This window comes from Lotus japonicus, chromosome 3, assembly GCF_012489685.1.
Source record: "Lotus japonicus ecotype B-129 chromosome 3, LjGifu_v1.2".
Lineage (NCBI taxonomy): Eukaryota > Viridiplantae > Streptophyta > Magnoliopsida > Fabales > Fabaceae > Lotus > Lotus japonicus.
Window position 1 is genome coordinate 83391584 of NC_080043.1, and position 22453 is coordinate 83414036.

Genomic DNA, 22453 nt, shown 5'->3' on the forward strand with positions numbered 1-22453 from the left:
CTCCTACTTTGAAACATAAGTAAATTCCGAAGTCCGTTTACACTCAAAACTTCCCTGAAATAACTACTAACCACTAGTTGTACACTGATATATCATATGTGTAATGTACAGCATCTTCCAAACAGCATTATCATTTGAGGGAAAGCTAAGCTATCAACATAATTTTGGCCTGCTAGAACCATTAAAGACGAGCTAATTGTGAATGTCACCATATTAGACATTTTATTAGCTTTAAGTTTGAAAAATGTAATGTTGTAAATCTCACCAGAATCCTAAATGTTCTACTCAAAACATTAGTTGTTTTTCTTATATAATTTCCACTAAAATAGCATTTGATTAGTCAGAATAATTTTCACTCAATAAGCAAGACATCAAATATTTTTTCCCCAAACCATTTGTGAATTCCCACAAGAAAACCTCATTTTGTTTTTTGCAATTTCATGTATCAGTTTTCTAATATTGAAAGATTCTCTAGGAAGGGAAAAGTACAAGATAGTTTAAGCATTTCCATTTACTATGCATTCTGCTAATATACCTTTTTCATTTTCATAGTGCATGATGAGTAGGAAAAAAATGGTGCAGAGGATAGAAGAGCAATGCGTACCCTGAAAGACATCTTGTCTATTATTGTTGGCCATAATTACTTAATTCCCCAAAGTACCAGGGAGGGAGAGTAGGCTTTCTCTATACATAGCAGACCGAAATAGACACGTTTTGAATTCGCCCTCGGCATCTTCAATTAAAACACCTTTGCTATTAAATCTCACTAATATTCCATTGCAATTTGTTCCAAATAATCCTTCAGATTTGGTGAAGCATAATGGAAGAAAGGAGTGATAAGGAATTTCACAAGTGGGCAGAACAAATGACTCAGTCCAAGATGACCGCACTTTATACTCTTTCATCATCCATTTTACAGCCGCTGCAAGATCAATACTACCAGTATAACACAAACAAAGACAATCTCCCATTACCGTCAGATGAACTCCTTCCATATCTATACCATATGGTAAAGGAATCTCAAATGAACTCTTTCCTATCAAATCAAAAGCAATTATGACAGATTGTCTTCATTAGAAGAGTAATTCAACCAATGAAGAGCTCCATTTAAGAGAATGCCATGATTTACAAACACGTTTCAAGCGTGACAGAGATCTCACCGGCAATCTCAATAGAATTTTATGTATCAAATCCTCAGGGAGAGGGAGACTAGGGTTCTGCATCTTCTTCCTATTCCTCACCAACCGATTCAATGGAAATATATAGATTAGGGTTTAATGGTTGCATCAGAAAAACATTAGTTCGAACCGGTTTTTTTTTTCAATTCAATTTGGTTCGATTATTTAACTGAACCGAACGACCAACATGCCTAGTTTCTAGTTTCAAATGCCACCAATATATACTTCTTGCTTACCCAAAAAAAAAAACCAATATATACTTCTTTGTTTAGTACTCCCTTCGTCCCCTATTATTTGTTTTTTGGTAACAAAAGGAAATAAACAACAGGCAACTAAGCAACTACATCCTGACAAAGCAGAGGAACTACAGCTGAGGGTGGGATTTTCCATTCTTTCCAATCCCAATTCTCCGTGACTGCAATCTTCGCCAACGCATCTGCAACCATGTTCCTCTCTCGGGGCACCTGAATGACCTGAACACTCCACTGTCGAGCCAGCAGCGCTCGTCCCGCAAGGATCTCATCACGGTGCCAGCAGCTATTCACATTCTCACTGCTCATCAGAACCGATTGCACCTGAAGACAGTCCACAAAGCACATAACTTGCCGAAAACCCAGCTCCCATGTTTGTGTCAAACCACGATTCACCGCCAGCAATTCAGCTTTGAAAGCATCCCCGTGGCCAAACGCAGCAGCAAATCCTGAGATCCATCTACCATGTGTATCACGAATGACTCCTCCACCTCCCATACTATCAATATCGCGAGCCCAACTGCCATCCGTATGCAGCATCACTCCCATCTCACCATGGCTAGCAATGCTCAAATTCGGAACTGGTCCTCGTCCCCAGCGGTGGAACTCACTAACATCAAGACTAATTCTGTGTGACACCTCGCTTGAAGTCCAAGGAGCATCATCGAAGGCAAAACTGTTGTCCCACTTCCACACATTCCAGATGATTGCACAGAACAAAGCATTGTCCTGAACCTGAAGGTGAGCATACAACCAAAACCGGAGAGGTGCCGCAATAGGCACGTGAGTAAGCGACCTCGCAAATTGGCTCCACACCCAAACTGACCCTGAACACCGGCGAAGGACATGATCGACGTCTTCCAACGCCGCGCCACACCTAACACACGCCGCTGAACTGGCAAGGTGTGAAATTCTGGTTCACACACTGGACAGAGGTTGTGCCAAATGTCTAAGACATCGAGTACAACATATGGAATACAGAACACAAAGTACAGTAAATATATCAGTAAAACAATAAAGATGGACACAAAGGATTGTTAACCCAGTTCGGTGCAATATCACCTACGTCTGGAGGGTTTTCACCCAGAGAAAGTTCTTCCACTATTATAGAAAAATTGTACACAAAAGGTCCCTCAGAACTGCCACAGTTCAAACCCTTTATACCTAACTCTACCCGTGTAAGAATACTTAGTCCTCCCCCTAAGTATGAGAACCCCTCTCACTTTCTCTAAATCACTGCCACAGTGATTCAACAACTTGTAACAAATACAAACACAGATCTCATGATCAAACAATAAACACACAACTCTCAGACAAGAATAACAACACAAGAATATGCTGAGAGAACAACAAGTATGAACTCACACAAGAGTAAACCCTAATTTACTCGACAGAAGCTCTACTAAACAACTAGGTCTAGGTCTTCATATATAGCAGTCATACAGGCCTTGTCTTCAATGGGCTTGGGCGAGCAAAGAGTCCACACACAGCCAGGGAGTTACCAGGAAACAAATCTGTAACAAAAGTCTTCAATTAAAAAGTTTCCTTTTCCAGAAATAAGCCTCCCACAATTTCTCAGATCAAATCATTAAACCGGATTTGATCACATTCAGTATTACCCTTGACGGCGCACAGAAGCTTCCAATCAACCCTAGCTTGATTACAAAGTAACCAAAACAAAGCTTCACAGTAACCCTAGCCAACTCAATGCAGATCTCGCAGGGACAGATGTCATAGACAAGATGTTATGACATCGGGTCCGACATGTTGGCTTTAAACATACATTAGCTAAAATGAAGACAATCATAACAAAGGAACAACAATCTCCCCCTTTGTCAAATTTTAGCTAATACAATCCACTACCATAAAACTCTTCAGAACAATTCGTGCAGCTTGAAAAATCAGTGAAGAGTAACCACATCAGACAAGGTAGCTTACATAAAGAACACACTTCAACATAGCCAATAGCAGCAGCAGCTATGCACACAGAAACACAGATCCACACTCAGTGCAGTGACATACATCCCTATCAGAGTTCAGCACAGTCAGCACACACACAACTAGCACAATATTACTACTACAGCACATCATACTACTGCAGCACATCTTCAGAGTTTAGCACAGCCAGCAAATGCCACAACCACACTACAAATACACCACTACCACTACAATACTACTCCCCCTTATTAGCAGAATTTGGCAAAGGGTCACAAGAAGAAGAACTAACACCTTTGTCTCAGCAGCTTTCATCCTCAGAGTCTTCCTCAACCCCTATGTGTCAGTTAGTACACAAATTCCTAACTTCCCTCTTAATTTTTCAAACTTTGCCACATCCAAAGCTTTGGTGAATATATCTGCTAACTGTAACTCAGTTTCCCCATGTTCAAGAACAATGATTTTCTCCTCAACTAAATCCCGAATGAAATGATAACGAATATCAATGTGCTTTGTTCTGCTGTGTTGGATTGGATTCTTTGAAATATTGATGACACTTAAGTTGTCACAGTATAATGTCATGACATCTTGCAAGACATTGTATTCCTTCAACATTTGTTTCATCCACAACAACTGAGTGCAACCACTTCCTGCAGCTATGTATTCAGCCTCAGCAGTGGATAAAGAGACACAATTTTGTTTCTTACTGAACCAAGAAATAAGATTATTCCCCAAAAAGAAACACCCTCCTAAAGTACTCTTCCTATCATCAGCATTTCCAGCCCAATCTGCATCACAGTATCCTATAAGCTTAGAATTTTTATGATGAGCATAGAGTATGCCATAGTCACTGGTTCCACTGACATATTTGATAATCCTTTTTACTTGAATCAGATGACTTTCCTTGGGAGCTGCTTGATACCTTGCACACACTCCAACTGCAAAAGCAATGTCTGGTCTGCTGGCAGTAAGATACAGAAGACTCCCTATCATGCTCCTATACAGACTTGGATCAACATGAATTCCACTATCATCTTTAGTTAACTTGATATGAGTGGCTGCTGGAGTTCTTTTGTGAGTAGATCCTCCAAGACCAAATTTTTTAAATAACTCCTTGGCATACTTGCTTTGAGAGATGAACATGGACTCTTCCATCTGCTTCACTTGTAATCCCAGAAAGTAGTTCAATTCTCCCACCAAACTCATTTCAAATTCTGACTTCATTTGTTGAACAAACTGTTGCACCATATGGTCTGACATTCCTCCAAATACTATATCATCCACATATATCTGAGCTATCATCAGGTTTCCATTATCATTTCTCACAAATAGAGTCTTGTCTATCCCTCCTTTCCTGTATCCTTTATTTGTCAGGAAATCAGTTAATCTTTCATACCATGCCCTAGGTGCTTGCTTCAATCCATACAAAGCCTTTCTCAATTTGTAAACATGATCTGGAAAAGTTGGATCCACAAAGCTTTTTGGTTGTTCAACATAAACCTCCTCATTCAGATAGCCATTCAAGAATGCACTCTTAACATCCATTTGATACAATTTGAACTTCAGAAGACATGCCACTCCTAACAGCAATTTGATTGATTCTAAGCGAGCCACTGGAGCAAATGTTTCATCAAAATCAATTCCTTCAATCTGAGTGTATCCTTGAGCAACTAACCTGGCTTTGTTTCTTGTTACAGTACCATTTTCATCTGTCTTGTTTCTGAAAATCCACTTAGTACCAATCACATTCACATCATCTGGTCTTAGAACAAGATCCCATACTCTATTTCTCTTGAATTGACTCAGTTCCTCCTGCATAGCATTAATCCAGTATTCATCAGCTAGTGCCTCTTTGATGTTCTTTGGTTCAATTCTGGAAATGAAACAGCTGTTAGCAATAATATCTCTGGATCTAGTAATCACTCCTTCATTCAGATTTCCTATAATATTCTCTTTAGGATGAATTTTCTGAATTCTGATTGATGGAACAGCTTCCCTTGGTGACACTTGCTCACTTTCTTCATTAGTTTCAATGTCAGACCTGTTGTCAGTAGCAGTTGGTCGATCATCAGTTGTGTGAGTCATACCATCATCTGCATCTGCATCATCTTCTTCCAGATTGATTCCACTGTCATCAACAACCACATTAATAGATTCCATCATTGTCTTAGTGCGGAGGTTAAATACTCTGTAGGCTTTGCTATTTACAGAGTATCCCAAAAATATTCCTTCATCACTCTTGGGATCCAGTTTTCTTCTTTGCTCTCTATCAGTCAAGATGTAGCATTTACTTCCAAAGACATGAAAGTATTTGACAGTAGGTTTCTTCCCTTTCCACAGCTCATACAATGTAGAGTTAGTTCCTGAGCGAATGGTTACCCTATTATGAATATAGCAAGCAGTGTTTATGGCCTCAGCCCAAAAATGGTAAGGAACTTTCTTTGCATGAAGCATTACCTTTGCAGATTCTTGCAAAGTCCTGTTTTTTCTTTCAACTACACCATTCTGTTGAGGAGTGATAGGAGCTGAGAATTCATGCTTGATTCCTTCTTTGATACAGTATTAAGAGAATTTACTGTTCTCAAATTCCTTTCCATGATCACTTCTAATCTTTACAATTCCATAGCCTTTCTCCCTCTGAAGTTGTTGACTCAATTCTCTGAAGACTTCAAATGTATCTAACTTTTCTGCAATAAAACTCACCCAGGTGAACCTTGAAAAGTCATCAACACAGACAAAGACATACCTTTTTCCTCCAAAACTTTCTTTCTGCATTGGTCCCATTAAATTCATGTGAAGTAGTTCTAGTGATTTTGATGTAGCTACATGAGTTAGTTTCTTGTGAGGAGACTGAGTCTGCTTCCCAATTTGACACTCTCCACATACTTTGCCTTCCTCGATCTTCAGTTTGGGAAGACCTCTGATAGCCTCCTTTGTAATGATCTTCTTCATGCTTTTAGGATTGAGATGTCCTAATTTTTGATGCCACAACTTTGTTTCTTCTTCCTTGGACACCAGACACTTGGTTATCAACCCTTTGCTTAGTGGAGACCACATGTAGCAATTGTCTTTATATCTTATTCCAATCATGACTACCTCTTCATTCTCATCTGTAACTCTGCAACCTACTTTGTTAAATGACACATTTAAATCTAAATCACACAACTGACTTATGCTGATCAGATTTGCAGTCAGTCCTTCAACAAGTAGAACATCGGTTAGCCTTGGAGAATCACTATTGACAATCACCAAAAGTTACAAAACTAGGTGAATGAGGTTTGACATTTTCTAGATACATTTTCACTCCTGTCATGTGCCTGGAACAACCGCTGTCAAAGTACCAGTCTTCTTTGGAGGATGCACGCAGAGAAGTATAGGCAACAAGGGCAGTGACATTGTTATTAGGTTGCCATTTTCTCCCTTTCATAGACACATTTTTCTGTGTAGGTTTCCAATGTTGTGGCGTCCCATACAATCTGTAGCAATAGGGTCTTATATGTCCATGTTTTCCACAATGATGACACCTCCATCTTGAGTTTATCTCTTTCTGACTGAGAGAATAGGAATAAGGCATATGGCGATATATCGGGGGGGGGGGGGGTATTATGTTGTATCACCTGGTTTGTCCTTGTGAACTCAGTCTTTTTTGCAGTAGGAATGAATGTGTTAGTGTTTTTTTTTGCTTTCCTCAGTTCCAGAATTATCAGTATATCCTAAGTCTGTCCTATCTTTTGCTTCTTTTCCTGCTTCTAGAATTAAATCAAACACATCAGTTCCTTTGTTTAGCATGCGAACAGATTTGATCATACCTTCAATTTTTGATTTTAACATGATGATTTCTTCTTGAAGATTGCCATTTGTGATTAGCAAGTTCTGCTTCTCAGCCTTCAGATTCTTGACAGTTTCATCCAACTTCTTCCCCCTTTCACATGCATCTTCCCATTTGTTGAGTAGGAGTTTATAGGATTCAGCAAGCTCTTCTTCTGATATCTCACCATCACTTGAGTCAGCTTCTGAGTTGCACTTACCAGTGAGCCCCATGATTTGAGGTTCCTCTTCTTCTTCTGAATCATCATCTGACCAAGTAGCCACCATACCTTTTCCTTGCTTCTTCAGAAAAGTGGCACATTCACTTCTAATGTGACCATACCCTTCACACTCATGACATTGAACTCTTTTTGCTTTGATAGACTTGTCTTCCTCCTTGTCCTTCAGTGCATTCCCAGAGTTTTTGATAATGTCTGACTGTTTGTTAGTGACATTTGGTCTGTATTTTCTATCAAATATTCTCATGACCTTGTTGAATTTTCTCCCAAGCAGTGCTATAGCCTCAGACAGGTTTTCATCTGACTCTTTCTCACTCAGATCATCATCTACAGTGTTTGACACAAATGCAATGCTTTTATTCTTTTTCTCTGATCTTTCATTTAGAGACATTTCAAAAGTCTGTAATGAACCAATGAGCTCATCAACTTTAATATTTCCTATATCGTGAGCCTCCTCAATAGCAGTGACCTTCATGTCAAATCTCTTAGGTAGGGACCTGAGGATCTTTCTGACAAGTTTTTCTTTAGACATTGGTTCCCCCAGAGCAAATGATGCATTTGCCATGTCTCGCACCTTCATATGTAATTCAGAAACAGTTTCCTCCTCCTTCATTTTCAGGTTCTCAAATTGAGTAGTAAGAAGTTGCAGTCTTGACACTCTCACCCTTGTGGTACCTTCATGAGCTATCCTGAGAATTTCCCAAGCATCCTTTGCCACAGTATAAGTGTTGATCAATCTAAACATGTTCTTGTCCACTCCATTGAATATTGCATTCAGTGCTTTTGAGTTACCTAGAGCTTCCTCATCTTCTTCCTTGGTCCATTCTTCCTCAGGCTTCAGTTCAGTGGTTGAGGTTCCTTCTTTGTCACTCTTCACAGGATGCTTCCAGCCTTTGACAATAGATTTCCAGGTCTTGCTGTCAATTGATTTCAGAAAGGCAATCATCCGTGCTTTCCAGTAGTCATAATTGGTACCATCCAAGATTGGTGGCCTATGAACAGATCCTCCTTCCTTGCTGTTGTCCATGATACCAGAAATATCTCCCTGAATCTCACCCAAAAACATAACAGGGGTGCCTGCTCTGATGCCAATTGAAATTCTGGTTCACACACTGGATAGATGTTGTGCCAAATGTCTAAGACATCGAGTACAACATATGGAATGCAGAACACACAGTACAGTAAATATATCAGTAAAACAATAAAGATGGACACAAAGGATTGTTAACCCAGTTCGGTGCAATATCACCTACGTCTGGATGGTTTTCACCCAGAGAAAGTTCTTCCACTATTATAGAGAAATTGTACACAAAAGGTCCCTCAGAACTGCCACAGTTCAAACCCTTTCTACCTAACTCTACCCGTGTAAGAATACTTAGTCCTCCCCCTAAGTATGAGAACCCCTCTCACTTTCTCTAAATCACTGCCACAGTGATTCAACAACTTGTAACAAATACAAACACAGATCTCATGATCAAACAATAAACACACAACTCTCAGACAAGAATAACAACACAAGAATATGCTGAGAGAACAACAAGTATGAACTCACACAAGAGTAAACCCTAATTTACTCGACAGAAGCTCTACTAAACAACTAGGTCTAGGTCTTCATATATAGCAGTCATCCAGGCATTGTCTTCAATGGGCTTGGGCGAGCAAAGAGTCCACACACAGCCAGGGAGTTACCAGGAAACAAATCTGTAACAAAAGTCTTCAATTAAAAAGTTTCCTTTTCCAGAAATAAGCCTCCCACAATTTCTCAGATCAAATCATTAAACCGGATTTGATCACATTCAGTATTACCCTTGACGGCACAGAAGCTTCCAATCAACCCTAGCTTGATTACAAAGTAACCAAAACAAAGCTTCACAGTAACCCTAGCCAACTCAATGCAGATCTCGCAGGGACAGATGTCATAGACAAGATGTTATGACATCGGATCCGACATGTTGGCTTTAAACATACATTAGCTAAAATGAAGACAATCGTAACAAAGGAACAACAAGGTGGTTGTGGTGTCTCCGTGCATTGGAAGGTAAGGCGTTTCTACCCGCAAGCCAGAGGAAGAAACGCACTTTCTTTGGTGCACTAGCTGTCCAAACCATCTTCCAAAATCTTGACTCATTGCCATCATCCTCAGTAAGCAGCTTATACACTGAACTAGCCGAGTAACTCCCACTATTCTCCTCCTTCCAAAGCACACGATCAACCCCACTCGGCTGGACAGGTACCGTAATATTCCCAATCTCCTCACGCACCTCCTTAGGAACAATGGTATACAATCTATCAAAGTGCCAAGTTCCATGCTGCCACAAGTCTGCCACGACAAGGTCTGTGTCTGTAATATGGACAAATGGAACCCTACAAGCTAATTTTCCTGTGCCCATCCAATTCGAGTACCAAAGCGCGGATTGACCGTCCCCATGTTTGGCACCAAACCCATGCTGAACCGCATCTCTAGCCTTCGAGATTCCACGCCACACATAAGAGTTGCCAATCCTCACTTGCTCTATTAAGATAGATTCTGTTCGGCAATATTTCTCTGTCAAGACCTGAACCCACAACTTGTCTTTCTCATTCATCATGCTATGGACAAGCTTCCCCAATAACGCCTCATTGTTCTTTCTAGCGCTTCGAATCCCAATCCATCCCTTGTTTTTTGGCTGAGTAACATCTTTCCACGCCACAAGATTCCAGCTGCGCGTGTTCCCTCCCTTTCCCCAAACACAATTCCTCACCACACGATCAACATGGTCGCACACCGACTCCGGGATCCAAAGAGATTGCATGGCATGGACCGGCAAGGAGGTAAGGACCGACTTGGCCAAACAAACACAACCAGCCTTATTCAAGAGATTGTTCTTCCACAAAGCTAGCCTTGAATTCACTTTGTCAATGACCGGTGCAAAATGGTCTCGCTTCACCCGTCCCTTTAGCAACGGTAACCCTAGATATTTCCCAAGGTTACTTGATCTAGAAATACCCGCAATACCAGACAACTCACGTTGCTTCCTCTGATCAACTACTTTAGAAAAGAACATCCTTGACTTGTCAAGGTTAACTTTCATACCTGATGCTGCGCAAAATTCCATTAAAGTCCGGTTCACGAGCCGCACCTGGTCCTTGGAAGCGTGGCAGAATAACAGTACATCATCGGCAAAAAATAAGAGTGATATTCCAATCCCATCTTTCGTAACTCGGATCGGACGCCACTCCCCTTCTTGCACTAGTCTTTGGATCTGAATAGCTAACCGCTCCATACAAAGAACAAAAAGGTAAGGTGAGAGCGGATCACTTTGACGGAGACCTCTCTGAGGTGCAAACGAAGGTAGCTTAGATCCATTCCATAGCACCGAGATGCTAGGAGTCCTAACTCCCCACATAATGAGCTCCACAATCGGTGGTGGAAAACCAAAATCATAAAGTGTAGCACGGAGGAAATCCCAATTGACTCGGTCATAAGCTTTCTCCAAATCAATCTTGAAGGCCACCAATCCACCACCTTTCTTCTGCATATGAATAGTGTGCATGACCTCCTGAGCAAGAACAATGTTGTCCCTTGTCCCTCTACCTAGAATGAAATTGCCTTGAAGTGGGTGCACTAGCTTCTGCAGTAAAGGTCTGAATCTGTTCACCAACACCTTGGTTATTAGCTTGTAAGAGACATTGCAAAGGCTTATCGGTCGCATATCTCTCAGCTTAACTGGATTATCCACCTTTGGAATAAGCACAAGCAGGGTCTCCAGAAGTCTTGGGTCTCCTCCACCATTCTGAAAAGCTGAGGCTACCATATCATGAATATCAGTACCCAGAATGTGCCAAAACTGCTTATAAAACAGAGCATGCAAGCCATCCGGGGCTCGACGCCTTGTAAGAGTGCATGGACATGATAGCTTTCCTGACCTCCTCCATAGTCACTGGTGAAATCAAATCCTCCCTCTCCTCTAAAGATATAACAGGCGTTGGATTCTCCATGATCTGGTTCCGCTGTACCTGAACATCAATAGCAAACAAATTAGTATAAAATCGTTGTGCCTCGGTTTGGAGGCCAACTGGATCCGTGCACCAAGTTCCATCCTCAAGAAACAGGCCGTGAATTTTATTTCTTTTCCGCCTCACTATGGTTTGCGCATGGAAGAACTTAGTGTTTCGGTCTCCAAACTGAACCCAATTCTCCCTAAACTTTTGGTACCATAGCATCTCCTCTTGATACAAGACCTCCCCAAACTCCTTTTGCAAGGATCTCTCTAGTCGGATCAAAGCCTCTGAGTTTCTCCAATCCAACTCTTGATGGATCCCCTGAAGGCGTCTCTCCACTCTTCTCTTGCATCTATGGATATTTCCAAACACATCGCGGTTGAAGTCTAAGGCTGCCGCTTGCACATTCTGGAGTCTACCCATGATGGTGTTCTCCTCCCTCTGCCACGCTCCATCCACCAATGCCTCAAAGGATGGGTGAAAGACCCATGCCGCATGGAAACGGAAGGGACGAGCATTGCACTCCCCAGATTGTGCATGACATCGAAGGAGGAGGGGTGAGTGATCAGAATAAACACGGGCAAGGTGTTCAACATAGGCTTCCGCAAAGAGGAACCTCCATGGCACATCACCGAGAGCACGATCCAGACGTTTCGCCACCGTGTGTATGTCATTGACCTTGCGTTCCCAAGTGAACCGTGCACCAGTGAAACCCAGGTCTATGAAGTTGCAATCATCCATCATGCCCAACATGCTCGATGCTCTTGCTAAAGAAAATTCACCACCAACCACCTCCGACGGGGAGCACACCTCATTCAGGTCCCCCAATGCCAACCACGGTATAGTACATCTCCCTCGGAAGTCCGCAAGGTATCTCCATAGGTCTTGACGTCTAGATGGGATAGGGCTGGCATACAACGCAGAGCATACCCATCTCCTTCCATTCGAGTTGATCTCCACCGAAAGGGCTTGAGCATGAGCTTCTAGGAAGGTCACCCCAAAGGTTCTATGCTGCGGCGCAAGCAACCATATACCTCCACGGTGGCCCAATGCTTCCCCCTCATGAATTAACTCAAATCCTTGTTGCTGCCAATAAACAGAAACGCGATCAAATTTGCAGTGTCTCACACAGTGCAATCAAAGAAGGTCGATAAGTTATGATTAAATCTTTCAACCTCCGTTTCCCACGGGCTCCAGCACCTCCCCGTACATTCCATGCGATTATATTGAAGTTGTCACTATCCATAAACACATAATCGCAATGCGAGCCCTGGCCATAACATACGTTACGGCTTCGCTACCGCTCCAGGATCAAATGGCACCCCATTCCCCAGGACTTGTTCAACTGTGGCCTGCATACCTTGCGGTTCCTCCGCGAGAGCAAACACTTGGTATCTGTTACCCCCTTGAGCAACTAGTGGCATGGTGGAGCGAGTGACATCCGCTGCCATGAATATTGGCGTGTCACCATTAACTGCTACTGGCTTCATTTGAGTCTCCTTAGAGGATGGCAATATATGTATGGGTGGGCCCTCCCCAAAAGACAACTTCCTCATACGTTTCTTTCTCTGAGCAATATTAGCTGAGTCAACAACCCCATCATTGGATAATGGCCGCGCATTGAATTGAATCATGGCTGCATTATTTGGCTTTAACGGTTTTGGAATGTTCCCCGCAATTTCTGTTTTCTTTCCTTTGGTGGAGCTCTTAATTTCCTCCCTCATGGCCGGCTTTTTATTCCCCTTATTTTTCTCCATAGTTGATGGCCCCTTAACTGATGATTGCTTCTTCTTATTTGAATTCAAGTTCGCATTAGCCTTCTTCTTACGTTTTTCTATTACCAGCCATTCCCCATGTGCCAGCTCGGGACATTTAATGACCGGTTTTATTTCTGTTACTGCAGTCACGGCTAAAATCTCGGGCATCATAACTGCACCGCTGCCATCGCCTGCTAGGGTTTCAGTTACGGTTTCTTGGCCAACCACCATCAGCGACGGCGCCTCGCCACTGCCCGGTGTAGTTGTCGGTTCCGGTGTCACTACCGCAGCACTAGCATCACAACCTGATGTCTCCTTAGGAATTACTGCCTGACAATTTCGTGCCATATGTCCATAACATCCAAACTTACGGCAAAGTAAGTGCAGTCCCTCATATTCAATGTGATACCACGTTCCTTCCAGACCAACCATTCCCAAAACAGGTTTCGTAAGGTCGATCTCAACACCGATGCGAGCGTACTTCCCCCGCTGCATATCATTGGTGTTCAAATCAATCTTGATGGGCGTTCCCACCATTGATGCAAGTGTGAGAAGGATATTCTTATCATAGAACTGAAACCCCAACCCCGGAATTCAGACCAGCGTAGTACTGATCTTGGAGTTCGCCGCCACGAAATCCGGTGTCCAAGGCTTAACAGCCAGGTAGTGATCATAGATTAACCATGGGGCTCCAGAAATAGCCCTAGCTTTATCCTCTTCTTTATCAAACTTCACCAGGAAGTATCCATGGTGCACATCGCGGATCTCGTACCCTCCTGTGAACTTCCACATTGTTCTGAGTTTCTCACAGAGTGCTCCATAACCAATGTGCTTACCTAGTAGCTTAACCACCCGGCAATCCTCCCATGGTTTGCAAATCTCCTTAAACATGTTAGGCTCCATTGAAAACATAGGGAAGGAGGTATTGCCCTGCGCATACTCCATACGCATGACGCCCTTTTCCACCAGGTTCACAAACTCGCTGGACTCGTTGGCCTTCTTAGCACCAAGCACCTTCTCTTTGAAAGTTGGTTTTCGTCCTTCATTCTCCGGCGGCCTTCCAGCCGGCGGCACATGCTGTTGTTGTTCGCTAGAACCCTCGCTCTCTACCTCCATTCGCTCTCTCCCCTATTATAAGACCCTTTGTGAAATACCCCTTTGTCCCTTAATATAAGACCCTCTAGTAGATTTTAAAAGACAATATTATGATGTTCCATATTTACCCTTTACATTTAGTATTTTTTAAATTTAAAAAATAACCATCACCCACTATTCATGGCTTTCCCAACCAATTTTAATTATTTAAAAAAATCAAATTCTAACTATCACGAGCTCTAACATATTCAAATTCAAAAATATTCTTAAAAACACTAATTTTAATTTTGTATTCAACTTTTGAACATGTTTAGTTTGTTAAAACCTGATAATCTTAAATCTTTTAACTAGACTTTTTGAATTTTCCTTTTTTAGTGGAATAAAATAAAAATAAATGGTTAACTTTAACTAGGGGCAAATATGGGAGTTTGAATAAAAAATTAAACAAAAACATAAAACAACTTCATTACATATTTTATTGATAAGCGTGATTGTCTGTTCTTATAATAGGGGACAGAGGGAGTAATATTTTTGAGTCCTAACTTTGAAGATTGAGACACTCAATTTCAATACTCTCTTCTAGTTAACCACATCATCATCTTTTGTCAATGTTCATTATCTCTCTCCATTTCCTGCACTTGTAAAACACACACGAGTCTTCTTTGAAATTGGCTATGCCAAAATAATATTTTTTTTCCAATCCAAAACACCATAAATCCTAGAGACAAACTCCTTAAAGGGTGTATTTACAAGTTTAGTTTAGTTTTGGAGTAGAAGAAAAGGGGGCTTATAGGAAGCTCTCTCAATGTTTGAGAGTTTTTTTATTAACGGGAGGTTTTTAGTTGTCAATCTCCTGCTTTCAATTCCTGCCTCAATCTCTCCTCTATAATCTCTAAATATTCTTTATAAATCTTCATTATTCACTCCAGTAGTCCTATCTCACTAGAACTGTGTCTCTCCCTCAAATTGGAGACAGTTGTGCATGTGGACTTGTGGTTCTATTTCAGTGATAAGATGAATATCATGAGCTATATTGCATTTACGAGACCCAAGGATAAATATTCTTGGAGTTCCTGAAACTAGCAAGAAAACTTCTTTCTAGATTAGATACATTCAATTTTGTTTCTCATTTTTCTTCTCCGCTTTCTTCTCTAACTCAATTTTTTTTTATTCTTGAAATTATATGAAATATGATTTGTTTATTCTATCCTTAGTGATCATCTTCTTAATCTGAGTTCACTTTTCTTTTCTAAATATTGGAAATTGGAAATTAACTGAAACCTATTTTGGTGTGTGGAAAAGGCAAAAATGTTAAAGAGCTTCTGCAGAGGTTGAGAACTTGAGAAGAAGTCACATTCATTGGGTTTTGATGTCATCGTCATACTTAAAAGCATCATTGCACATGATTGAACACTATCATAAGTGATCAAGGGAAAGCTATAATATTGAACATAACCTGAGACAATAACAGCACTGCCAAGCCAAACTCTAACTACAAGCAGTAAAGGTTCAGAAAATATCAATTAACACGATCACATGTAACATTGAAATTTACCACCCCAAAACCAAACAAAATACTGACAATAGGCTTCCAGGAACATGTGTGCTTTCATATGTAAATATCATTGCCCCAAAACAAATGAGAATTAAAATCTACGGATAAAATCAGCACTCACCTACCAGTGAGTTGCATTAATAACTTGATCATTATAGAACAAAATATAGAAACAATGATTATTTCAAGTATGAAAAGAAAACTAAACAGAAACCATGCTAGTTTGAAAATTCCAGTGATGTGATGCAACACAAGTCTGCATAACTAAAGCCACTTTCAAGCCCACTGAGGCTCAGTTGTTCTGTTCAGATAATGAAATTTGATTAGTCTCCTCTAGATAGCTCAAGTGGTCAAAGAGCTGGGTGACATCAACCCTGCAGGTGGAAAAACATACTCTTTCCCCACGCCCTGGCCAAAAAAAAAAATTGATTAGGCATGGCATTGTACATCAATATTATTATTATCAGTATTTTCATGATGATCTCTATCTGCATGAAGACTCTCCTATTCAATAATAGAATCTCATTCTAAACTTCTCTTTTAGCATCATTGTGAAATTGGCTCCAATCCTTCATCCTGTAATAAACTACTCACCCACCATGTCACCAACCAACTACTGCTACCCTTCCCATTTCCTTTCATCATATATTTTTATTTATTGTTTTAATATTTTCTTATTTCTGCTTAGACTGCTGTGTTTTATACTGCGACCAATTGGACTAATTATTCATCTGTTTCATTTTGATCATGACAGGGAGTGAGAGATCCCTATTTTGCTCACAGCAGAATGACCAACATAACTGCGACCAATTGACCATTGCCATTAGCCCACACCCACACCAAAATTACTAAAGTAGCATGGCTTTAACTTGGCTTCACCTGCAGCAGTTTCCTTTTGTTAGACTTCGAAATGAAAGCAACCACAAACATTGCTGGTTTTGGAAGGGAATATTAGACATTATGTTGTTTACAACCTTTCAATGCAAGTTTGTACATATGCAACAAAGAAGAAACAATTGTGTCATCCCTTAAACAGTTATATGCAACTCCAAAGTAACCGTAACCAACTCACAGTCTCACACACGTTCGTTTTTGTGTTTGTTATATCTTTGTTTTGATCTTCACTCTGCATTTGCAAGTTTCGTGATGTTAACTCAGATTTTCACATGGTAATGCACTACAGGGATAACTTTGAAGGTAAAGCTAGGTCCTAACAAGGACTAAAACAAAGCCACCATATATCTAGTGTTAGAAAACTTCTGATAAAGATCATGAGTCTTGACAGAAGTACCTAAAAGAAGGAAGAAATATATACATATATAAGGAAACCATAATATATTGAAATCATTGCCTGTCAAAGTCATACCATTAAGAGGGGCAAAAGGGATAAAGATGCAAAATAGCATGTGATGCAAAATAGCATGTTATCCCAATGCAAATGAACAAGTAAAATTGGTCACAAATTAACAAAACAGAGAAATCATTACCTAGCTTGCAGTGATAAAGCGTTTCCAGAACCATTGAACAAAATAGAAATTGGGACAACCAAACAAACTAACAAATGAAAGAAACCAAACACCGTGAAAGAAAGGCTTGTAATGGCTTCTCCTTCTTCTTGAAAACCATTTCCTCAAATGTTGTGTTGTCAGGTGTTTTGTAGTGAGCTCTATCACATTCTTGAACTTTTCTGCGCACGTTGAACAATAAGAGCTTCTTTACTCTCGCCCTTTCCCATAGCTAAATGTTCAATTCAGATAGAAAGTGAGGTAGAGTTAGAGTTAGTGTAATGAATGGTGCTTAGTCTTGGTGAATACACTATAGTTATTAACTTTTAAAAATTAGCTATAGTGTCTTTGCCGAGAGTCTCAAAAGACCATATAAGTCTCATTTCATTACACTCGCATTGTACCTCTGTCTTTTTTTTTGGTACAAAACAGCTTAAAGAAAGAAAAAACGAGGAAAGGAAGCTATGGCCGTTCAGCGGGCAAAAGTTCAAGAATGCGATGGAGCACTACGAAACACCTGATAACACTAACTCCTACTTTGAAACATGAGAAAATTCCGAAGTCCGTTTACACTCAAAACGTACTGAAATAACAACTTAACACTAGTGCCAAGTCCGTTCTACACTGCTTTATCATATGTCTAATGTACAGCATCTTACAAATGCCATGCTTTTTGCAAACAGCATTATCATTTGAGGGAAAGCTAAACCATCAATGTAATTTTGGCCTTTGATTATTCAGAATAATTTTCAATCAATAGGCAAGACATCTAATATTTCCTCAAACCAGAATTCCCACTAGAAAACCTCATCTTTTTCTTGTAATTTCAAGTATCATTTTTCATATATTGTGCATTCTGCTAATATAGCCTTTCATTTTTTTTACACAATGCAAGATGAGTAGGAAAAAAATGGTGCAGAGGATAGGACAGCAATGCGTACCCTGAAAGACATCTTGTCTATTATTGTCAGCCATAATCACTTAATTCCCCAAAGTACCAGGGAGGGAGAGTAGGCTTTCTCTATACATAGCAGACTGAAGTAGAGACTCAAACTCATTTCTGTATGTACGATGTTCAATTAAAACACCTTTGCAATTAAATTTCACTAATCTTCCATTGCAATTTGTTTCAAATAATCCTTCCGATTTGGTGAAGCATATTGGAAGAAAGGAGCAATAAGGAATAATATCATAATTGGGCAGAACAGATGACTTAGTCCAAGATGAGTGCACTTTATACTCTTTCATCATCCATATCTCAGCCATTGCACGATCACTACTATTAGGATTACACAGACAAAGACAATCTCCCATAACCCTCAGATGAACTCCTTCGATATCTTCCGTATGTATACCATATGGTAAAGGAATCTCAAATAAACTCCTTCCTATCAAATCAAAAGCAATTATGACAAAATTATCTGCATCGTAAACCAACCAATGAAGAGCTCCATTTAAAAGTAGCCCAGCTTCAATTCTAGTTCCACACGCGAACTTGGGGAATTTGAAACCCTCAATTTGGTCCCATGAATTGGTTTTGAAGGAGAAAATCTCATTATGTGTTACAAAATCAGGGGAATCTGCTCGAATCTCGGGCATTGCGAACCAGATAATCATCCGTTGATGCATCGTACCAAAATCCATATAGGGAATTATACGCGAACTTGACATGTGGGTTGGGTATTGGTTTGCAAGCACCGGTTGACGGATTCCACACAAGGAGATTACGGCGCCTGTTATTCAAAAGTAAAAATCCTCGGCAAGAACCATAAATGAGAATCCTATTAAAAAACCGATCATCAAATTGGTTTGCGGATAATGGGTGCGGAAGAATGTGATTTGATACTGAAGAATGATCACCACGTGATGCTTCTATGTCTATGGATCGTACCTTGGCAGTGGCACAACTATCAATTGATGTGTAGAGAAATCGATGGGTCGGTTCAGCAGCAAGATCGTAATGAGATTTTGCGAAATTGGGATCGGAGATAAGAGAAAGCCATGATTTATGTTCTGTACTAGGGCAAGCTTATGTAAGAGAAAGACAAAAAGTAAACCCTAGCAGAGCACTAAAATAGCAAAACTACCATAAAAGGAATATTCTCATTAATTCTGAAAAAGTTGGTTTCGTACAAGATGACCTCCCCTTTTATAGAGGGGGTGGTCATGATATGGATCTTTCCTATATTTGGGCCTGACAATCAGGGCCCAAATCCCCGTACACATAAGACAAATCCAAAGGAATCTTCCAGCTGGCTTGTGGGTCCATCACCTAAGGGAGGGCAATGAAGCTCGTCATGTTGCCTTTCCCGCCTTGGCTATCGTCAATGGTTTATTGTTCATTTTGGGCGGGACATAATCTTCTTTATGTCCCGCCCAGTCCACATGCCCCCAAGACATGAGACTCGAGTAAAGAGTTGAAATGTCTTCATCATGTTACCTAGTAGTTCGCCTCTATTGTTTATTCGTTCATCGCCATTTTACCTTTGTTGTTACATCGCCATTTTCACGCTTCGCCACCTTTGTTGCCGTTTCAAAGATATGTCGCCATTAATCATAACCGTCAACCACGTCTTTTCAACTGACGCACGTATCCTTATTTTCCGGGATTTCGTCATCATTTGTTATAAATGCAATCTTCAGTTGCGCGTCTCGAGGAGTAATGTCTTTTCGCTTCCTAACTTTTCGAATTTCAAATCCCACGATCCCACGATCTTCCCCCACTCATTCTCTCTCTTCCTTTCTCTCTATAAAATCCCCTTTTCACTTTTCATTTTTTTAAAACTTTTGCTCTGAAAACCCTTTTCACCGCAGCTTTCATTCTCTTCTTTGAACTCCGGTGAACCTTTTCTTCCTCCGGCCGTCGTCATTGCGCGGTGCTCCCCTATCGCCGACGTTCTCCTTTCTCAAATTCACGTTTCTCCCTCTGGTTAGTTTTTCTCTTTCTTGAGACTCTTCGTTTACTTCTTTTTTCTCTGACTCTGTTCATCTTCTTTCTTCTTTTAACTCTGTTCATCTTCTTTTTACTTTTAACTCTGTTCATCTTCTTTTTATGAAACTGCCTCGCATGTCTTTACCAAACGCTAGCCTTTCTTCCCTAGAACTTTCTTCACCCTCCACGGAGGAGGAAGTTGTCGCCCCCTCTATAATTGAAATTCATTCCTCGCCTTCTACCCATGATGATTCCGGTCCCGCCGGCTCTGTAGACTCAATTCTCTCCTCTAATGGAGATTTGTCTTCACCTGAATGGCGCTCTGACGTGCATTTAGTTGAAGATAAATGTCTGTTGCATTCTATCTGGAGCAGCGTTGGGAGCATTAGTTCGCTTCGAATTTCTGCTCAAGGGTTCACGAAGATAGATCCCGCCACCTCGAATAATGAAGATCATCTGTTGAATGTCCTCCCATGTGGCGAAGATGACTGTGTTCTGTTGCGTAAAGAACCAGACGATGGATCGCCCGATTTTTTCTTTGTTTATGGCTATTTCTTCTTAGATTTAAACATTAAACTTCCTTTCTCGCCGTTTATATGTCACGTTCTTTCTTTTCTGAATGTGGCGCCTTGCCAACTCCAGCCCAACGCCTGGGGTTTCCTCCGCTGCTTTGAAATTCTTTGTGAACACTTGAGTTTCACTCCAACCTATCCCTTGTTCTTCCTTTTCTATAAATCAGTCACCACTAAACCTACTTCTGTGAAATGGGTTCCACTATTAGCCCGTAAGAACATGAGTCGGTTTACCGCCCTTAAAAGCCATTACAAAGTATGGCAGAAGAAATACTTTAAAGTTGTGGAGTCGCCCGAAATAAAGAACTTGTTCCGAGATTCTGACAATAACCCCCTCTTCCCTTTTTACTGGACAAAGAACCCTCGCCGAAAAATATCTGTTTCATACGACGCCTTGGATGAATCTGAACAAGGCGTCGCCGATTACCTCCGCACACTACCAGTAATTTCCGGTCACGACTTGATTGAGGCGTCGAAATCCGGCACTTTAAATCAATTTTTTAGTAAGTTTATAATCTTTGTACGTAACTTCTTTTTCTTTTTGTTCATGTATCTCGTCTAATTGATGTTTTCCGTGCAGCTACGATGGGAAAAGGCAAGGTTGACGCGAACCCACTCAAGATGAAGGAGTACCTCGCCCAGTCTGCTGCGGCGGCGAAAAAGAGGGCCGCCGAAACTGAGCAAAAGAAGAAGAATGAAGGTACCTCGGGTTCTGACAACGTCAGGGACCCTAAACGTCAAAAAACTTCAGGTGCTGCTGGTGGTAAGCCTCTCCACCAATCAACTCTTGATTCAAAAAGTCGTCCCGCTGAGAAAAAGAAGGGACATGACAATGTCCCGCCCCCTCAACAAGATTCAAGCACGCTGATCAACCGCCCATCAACTCCATTTGGCCAGGCTGGGCCTAGTTCAGCCATTGGTGGCTTTTAACCACGTGGTCGTGGGTTCGATCCCCACAGACGGCGCCAATGTTCTGTACTAGGGCAAGCTTATGTAAGAGAAAGACAAAAAGTAAACCCTAGCAGAGCACTAAAATAGCAAAACTACCATAAAAGGAATATTCTCATTAATGCTGAAAAAGTTGGTTTCGTACAAGTGGATGACCTCCCCTTTTATAGAGGGGGTGGTCATGATATGGATCTTTCCTATATTTGGGCCTGACAATCAGGGCCCAAATCCCCGTACACATAAGACAAATCCAAAGGAATCTTCCAGCTGGCTTGTGGGTCCATCACCTAAGGGAGGGCAATGAAGCTCGTCATGTTGCCTTTCCCGCCTTGGCTATCGTCAATGGTTTATTGTTCATTTTGGGCGGGACATAATCTTCTTTATGTCCCGCCCAGTCCAATTTACAAACACGTTTCAAGCGTAACAGAGTTCTCACCGGCAATCTCAATAGAATTTCCTGTATCAATTCCTCAGGGAGAGGGAGACTAGGGTTCTGCATTTTCTCCCTGTTCTCAGCCATAGTCTATTCAGTCCCGCGCGGAAAATTGTTAAATAGAATTCGTTGTATGGCCTACCGATGTCAACACATTAACAATATTATAAATCCAAGTTTTTACGGAATGCGTTGAAAAAACAAAAAAATTAAAAAATCACAAAAATGTCAACAGCATGATCGCTTAATAGAACTTGTTGTTCAT

The 22453-nt window shown here is 40.9% G+C and overlaps 1 protein-coding gene and 1 long non-coding RNA gene across 2 annotated transcripts; both read right to left on the bottom strand.

Moving 5' to 3' along the window:
- Positions 1 to 11241: 11241 nt before the first annotated feature.
- On the bottom strand, positions 11242 to 13685 carry LOC130744866 (uncharacterized). The gene is made up of 2 exons (XM_057597027.1): positions 12693 to 13685; positions 11242 to 12477 (listed from the first exon to the last, which is right to left on the bottom strand). The coding sequence occupies exons 1-2, from the start codon at positions 13683 to 13685 to the stop codon at positions 11242 to 11244; spliced, it is 2229 nt and encodes a 742-aa protein (XP_057453010.1).
- A 2212-nt stretch (positions 13686 to 15897) lies between these two features.
- Positions 15898 to 19359, bottom strand: LOC130746565 (uncharacterized). The gene is made up of 2 exons (XR_009022152.1): positions 18245 to 19359; positions 15898 to 16206 (listed from the first exon to the last, which is right to left on the bottom strand). It is a non-coding gene; the product is annotated as an uncharacterized LOC130746565 (long non-coding RNA).
- Between the last annotated feature and the right edge of the window lie 3094 nt (positions 19360 to 22453).